This window comes from Zerene cesonia, chromosome 28 (genome assembly GCF_012273895.1).
Source record: "Zerene cesonia ecotype Mississippi chromosome 28, Zerene_cesonia_1.1, whole genome shotgun sequence".
NCBI lineage: Eukaryota > Metazoa > Arthropoda > Insecta > Lepidoptera > Pieridae > Zerene > Zerene cesonia.
In genome coordinates, this window is record NC_052129.1 from 5,771,915 (window position 1) to 5,778,514 (window position 6,600).

Genomic DNA, 6,600 nt, shown 5'->3' on the forward strand with positions numbered 1-6,600 from the left:
CAGTACAGGTCGGCGGCGCGGCACGGCGGCGCGTGCTCGGCGCCCGGCTCGCGCACGGCGGGGTTGCGCGCGCCGCCGCACGCCGCGCTCAGCGCGCACAGCGCCAGCGCGCGCCACCCGCCCAGCCTGCGGCGGACTCGTGTTAGTGGCGGTGTACGACATTCCGTATGGGGATTTTTAAATCCAAAATGATGTATGAAAAGCGCAATATTTCGAAAAAGCGTAGCAGATCTCATTATGATTACAATAAAAAATATAACTTCAAATTCTGATTTTATGTTGCCCTTTGCCAAGTTAAAACAGAGTAAAATTCAACACAATAAATTAGGTGCTATACATCAAATTTGTATCATGAGAAGATATTGAGAATTTTCATTGAACTTTAATACTTTTAACAAGTGAATGTTGTACAGTCGAACATATGTAGAACTCTATCATATTTTATTACAAATAAGACGTTAAAACAAATGAAACAATTACTCACTTATCGACGACAACGACGGGTCCGTTCTTGTACTCCATCTGACAGCCGGCTACGAACTCTATCAAAGCGAAGGAGTCCCTGTACGGGTCCATCAGCCTGTCCAGCGCCTTCTCCCTCTCACTGCCGCTCTCCTCCCGCACGGCCCTCACGAACTCGTTATCGTCTGGCGATCCAAGGGTGTACTCAGTGGTATCCCCGTTCAGCCAGCCACAACACCGGATGAACTTAACACTTAACTGATAATCGTCCTGCAACGAGTGCACACTAACGTTCGTCACTTCTATCACTCTGTCCGAGGGCACATCGTCGCCGACACTGTCGACTCGCTCGAAGTAATAGCACGGCCTGTGCAACTCCATCTCTTCCTCTACGGTTAGGGAAGGTTCTATGGGAGGGGGAGGGGGCGCCTCCTCCGGCGGGGAGCCGGCGGTTCGCGCCGCGCCCCATTCAGGGAACTTAAATTTGGTCGGCGAACTCAGTTTGAAGTTCTTGAGGGACATTTTAGACGGGCTCCTCGGTGATTTCGGACCATTTTTCTTTTCAGACAGCGAAGAGAATAGATCGCCGTTGGCTATCGACTTGCGCGCTGACATGTCTCTGCTGCCGTTCAAAGAGTCTAGCCGTAGTTCCGTTCTGTCGTAGCGGTAAGGCGGTTCCTGGTCCGCGACGGGTGAATTGCTCTCCGGGATGAGCCGCTCGTCGTCTGCACACTCAGAGCCCTCCTGCCGCCGGTAGCCGTTGACTTCCGGCGACTGCGCCTCCGCCGGTGTGTCGGCGGGCTTCCTGTCCGGCCGCCGATGCGCGACGTACGTCTCTTTTGACACAAAACTCGCTCTGAAGTTAGCGATGAACAGCTCTCTCTCGTCTTCCGTTGGCCAGAACACGTCGCAATCCTGAAATGCAATAGCAAATTGGAATAATCTTATATGTAATTGTGTTTTATAATAATAATAATACTTAAACTTATGATACCCCTGAGTTTCCTTTATATTAGGCCCTTTTATTTCAATAAACATACAAAACTTCTCACAAAGTCGTTTTCAGAATGTATATTACATTTCGCGTCCGTTTCGTTGTAGTAATTACCCTTACTAATATTACTGAAACATGCAACAACATTGGTATGTAACCAAGTAAACATATATGAAACGCTATTTCTAAATCTTTTTTACAAACATTTTTTTTCTCGAATACAACATTTTATTTGTATTTATCAGCTGCTGCGAGTGTGACATAATTTCCAGTAGCACCGTCCACCCACCGAGTTGTCCCCGTGGCGGGGCTGGTCGGGCAGCATGAGCACCAGCTGCCCCGTGTGGTCCCACAGCAGGCGCCACAGCTCGCCGGCGGCGCCCGGGTGCTGCGCCACCGCGTACTCGCGCATGCGCCGCCGCCCGCACACCCACGATGCGTTCACGTACTCGCTGCCTGCACGTATACGTAATAAATACATTTTAGAAACAACGTTAAAAAAAAACCGAAACACATATATGGACAAAACAGACAAATATAGTGTCAAGTGTATTATCTATCGAATTCTGAAACTACTAATCTGTTTACGAGATGAATCGTTACTAACACTGTGACACTATAATTTTATTGTATTAGAAAATAATAGATTGCCATTGGAATACAAAAGAACAAATGTATTTAAAAAATAAATGTGGTAAGTATTGTACTAAATGTAAATGGCTTCATTAATAAATAACTCATTTTGTAATATCAATTTTGAGAACCAACCTTAACCATTTAGAAATTGCATATATTGGATATAAGAAAAACACAACAAAAAGCAAACATATACCTGTATGCACAAAAAAGCATGACGTGAAAATGATTATACATACAATTATACATAATACATAATAAAACATAAATTTACCCTCAACTCCAGGCTTGGGAACGAGCATTACTCTAGCAGAGTCCGAAGGTAGTATGCCACCAGGCCGATTTTTCTCAGCATTGTGCGGTGCACGTGCGCATACGCTGGGCTCTACGCATGAACGAGTTATCAACTGGAAAAAAAAGGTTATATATTAATGCAAGCTTTCCATCCACGGCGTCTGCCAAAAGTCAAAGGCATGGAAAAGGGATGTTTCACTATGATGAACAAGTGAGTCTAGAGGCTAGAGAGTGAGAGCAATCACTCTCTAGCCTCCATTCTATCTCCAATCCTAATCATCCACCCAACAACATCGCTCCATTGCGACGTGAGAGAAAGACAAATAAACAAACACACTTTCGCATATATAATATTAGTAACGATTATCGGGTCCTTTGACTTTTATCTGCATTATTTAAAAAAAATACTTTTATAAATTTTCTACATTTGAAAAACTCATTAACTACTGCTAAATAAATTTCTCATTTTTCTATTTCGTTTAAAAATGGAAAATAAATTAGATTTCACATACCTGGTATTGTTTTTCCAACAAATTAACCGGCGGCGGCCCTTGGAACGTTGGCTGTCGATTCGCCAATGAACGCATCCGCTCTAACAGAGCATAGTTTTCGGCGCGGTTGGCTCTGTAAAATAATTTTAAGATATTAAACCTATAAATATCTATTTATTTTTTTACCAACTATTATTTAATTTTAGTTCCAAATGAATAATACTAAGGAGTAATCAGTTTCCTTTTTAATTACGTATTGTAACAATAACATTTGATCCTTTATATCTAACTCACAAACAAACAAACAAACAAAAACACTTTATTGTGCACCAAATGATAATAAAAAGTAAAAGAATATTTATAATATCATACACATTCAAGAGCACAAAGCGCAACTCACCTCCTAATCTCCTCCTTCTCCTCTTCACTCATACTATTATACGCCGCCATTTTCTTGCTGTACGTGTCCGTGGACCTCGGGGCCAGGTCGTACACGCCCTCACTTTCATCACCGTTAACCAAAACCTCCTTCTCCTGACCGTCCGAGGATTTGCTCGGCTCACTGTTCAACTCGTCCGTTTTCATTGACATCTCGCTCCCGTTCTCCATAACTTCAGTCTTATCCTTGTCGCTGCTGGACTTGACACTGGTGACGTCATTTTCCACGGTTGTCAAGTCATTGACGCTCTTATTCCTGACCGGGCTAAGGTCCATAACGGCCAGCTCCTCCTCCGATATGGGCTCTAGGAGTCTCGCGAGATACTCTCGGGCTTTCGCGAATTCCACCTCAGTGTTGCCAGAGCGCACGTACTCCAGCAGCGCGTCGTGCACGAACACGTACTGCTCCTCGGTTTGCACGAGGTGGTTTCTTTGTGTGCGCGCTCTGCACAGGAACCCGAGCGGGGAGAGGGTCCCCGTCAGTTTCAATTGGTTTAATTGTGCGTCTATTACTATATACGTGCCCGTTCTGCCGACTCCAGCGCTGGAATGTAGATGTGATAAATTAATATTGAATGGATTTTTTTGAACGTCAGTGAGTTTAAATGTAAAATTACAATGAATGGTTACCACCCGAACTTATTGTTATGATTGCCTCAGTATATTTGTGGAACGAGTAAACTTAATATAAATATCGTAAATCGTATTAAATAAACATGAACTTTTCGACTATATAATAACGGTAATGTACGTCAACTTTAAACGAATTTTATTCGATTTAAAGATTAAGTCTCGTGGTCCTTCGAGCCGGTTTAAACCAGCAAAGATTTTAACATTTTTGCTAACCAACTAACTCTGGTTCAACCATGCTAAAAAGTAGTGATTTTATAAGAATTTCTTGTTCGATGAGAAATCGAGCCTATAGTCTGTCAAGTGCTGTCCCGGGTGCCGGTACCTGCAGTGCACCAGCACGGTGCCGGGGTCGGCGGCGGCGCGCACGAAGGGCAGCACGGCGAGCGGGTGCCGCGGGGTGCCGTGGTCCGGCCACACCGTGTAGTGGTACTGCACTATGTGCCGGCTGTGCTCGGGAGACTCCTCTGCGCCGCTGCCGTCCGTCACCTGCATAGGAATGCGACAAGGTGACATATAGAATGATAACATTAAGATATTATTTTAAAGATTTTTGTATATTACCTGTTTATTTCTTTTTTCTCTCTTTATATAGGTGCAATAAATAATGAATGAATAAATAAAAAATAAGGACACTTTAAAAGAGTGCCAAAAAGAAATAAATAAATAATGTAAAACTAACAGTTCATGCTGAGAAGAATAACAAAATCAATCCCTTTACTACTCAAGATGAATCTGAATATAAATTGCATTTGAAGTATATTAATTTTCATACAACATATTTATTTTTTTATTCATTTTGTCCAGCATCCAGCACAAAATGCATGTTCCCGTGACTCACCACGGGCGTGACACGCAGGTGACGTATTGTGTATGCGGCGCGCACGTCCTCGTACAGCAGCGTCACGTGCACGCCGCCGAACTCGGCCGAACTGCCGCGCCCGCCCGACGGCCAGTACATGTCGCATTTCCGCTGAAATATAACAATCTTTCATATACTTGACAGTTATGATATATTTGATCGATTGTCTTGTATAAATATCTAAATAAAATAACACATATATATGGTCACACAGAAAACAATATGAAACACTTGTTTTGGGTTGAATTCTGTTTTTTTACATGTTATAAGTAGTTATAAGCATTAGAAACGATGTTCTTATTAAGATTTGTTATGCCACTTTTAAACTAGCTTCTGGTGTATCTTGTTATTGGCGTATTTCCTCTGATAATCAAACAGTTACTGTAAACTGTGAGTTATATGTTATAAACAACATAAAAAATTAAAATTATTCGACACATACAAAAGTACAGATTGGTTCGCTTTAGGGCATGTTTCATAACTTCTGGATATAATCTTAGAGTTTATTTGTTACTTAAATAAAAGTCAAAAAGTGATAAATAGTAGCAGTACTAGAATTGAAATTTGTAACACTACTATACAAGTACACTCACCCGTCCCCGCTCAACCAAGTTAGTGATCATGACGAGTGTGCGCACACGGTGTTGCCATATCATCCGCCAGAACGCGTCGAGTGTTGCCGGCGTGGGGCCCTGGGTCGCTATATATCGCCGCTTCCAGACCACCCACTCGAGTTTTATTTGTCGCGGTACACCGTCTGTTCAAATTAAAGTGAAAATATATATTATTTAATAATTTAGTGTTTCAACTCATATATGAAATAAAAAAACGCATAAAACATAAGTTGGCTGTGGAAATGAATATTTTAAAGCATTACGTACGCAAACGTAGATAAATAAATTAAAGCATTCAAGCAAGCAACCGTCTGCTTGAGAGAAACAAAAACCAGACTGGCGCCGCAACGCGTTACGTAACGAACCGGAACACGGCACTTACTGATCTCAACGAACACATCATCCAATTGATCATCATCATCGCTTGTATCACTGTCCGAGTCGCGCTGCTCCTCCGACTCCACTATTCCAGAGAATTCTATGTTCAGGAACGCAGATTCTATGCCCTCAGCCAAATTGGGCGGCGGTTTCGACGCTTTTACTGATGGTTGTCTGAAAATTTTAATAGGAATTTATCATCGACTGACTTTTATATAATTCAAATGTCAAGCTCAAAAAAGCTTGGACGAAGCGAGAGGGGTTATGAACAATAGTGATTGGACTATAATTGATAGCGACACACAGGTTCAGTATAAAATCTCAATTAAAATAGAAAATAAATGTCGTATATATATATGTTTCTCTAGACTTAATGCCTAATAATAGTATTGTAGAATTATAAAAAAAGCCTACTCTGATCGATTGAAAAATTGTTTCAGTAGTGGGAATAAGTGGCCATCATAGCAAATAAAATCTTTCATCGAAATTACCATTCACGCAGGCGATATCTCTGCTCTGTTCATGGGCGGTGATGAACGCTTACCATCAGGCGAACCAACATCACTATCAGCTGACTACAGTTGTCAGCTGATGGCATAAAAAAGAAAGAAGAGAGCAGATATATGAGTCAGTAGCAGTCAGATCAGTAGGCGGACCCGAAGTACGAAGGAAGGTAGGCAAAGAGTGACCTGTGCGGGCGGCGGCGGCGCTCCAGGCGGCGCTCCAGGCGCGCGGCGGCCGCGCCGGTCAGCGCGGGCAGCATGCCGTCGATGAAGTTCGCGTTCACGTAGTCGCACGCGG

The 6,600-nt window shown here is 42.8% G+C and overlaps 1 protein-coding gene across 1 annotated transcript in view; it reads right to left on the reverse strand.

The window, feature by feature from the left end:
- The window catches only part of LOC119837708, a 26,884-nt gene that overhangs the window by 139 nt on the left and 20,145 nt on the right, over positions 1–6,600 (reverse strand). Inside the window, 11 exon segments of the mRNA XM_038363439.1 lie at positions 7–126; positions 485–1,377; positions 1,746–1,912; positions 2,367–2,499; positions 2,899–3,010; positions 3,278–3,859; positions 4,271–4,434; positions 4,787–4,918; positions 5,401–5,564; positions 5,804–5,973; positions 6,489–6,600. The exon segment at positions 6,489–6,600 is cut by the window's right edge and continues 9 nt beyond it. Coding sequence (XP_038219367.1) covers positions 7–126; positions 485–1,377; positions 1,746–1,912; positions 2,367–2,499; positions 2,899–3,010; positions 3,278–3,859; positions 4,271–4,434; positions 4,787–4,918; positions 5,401–5,564; positions 5,804–5,973; positions 6,489–6,600 — 2,749 coding nt within the window.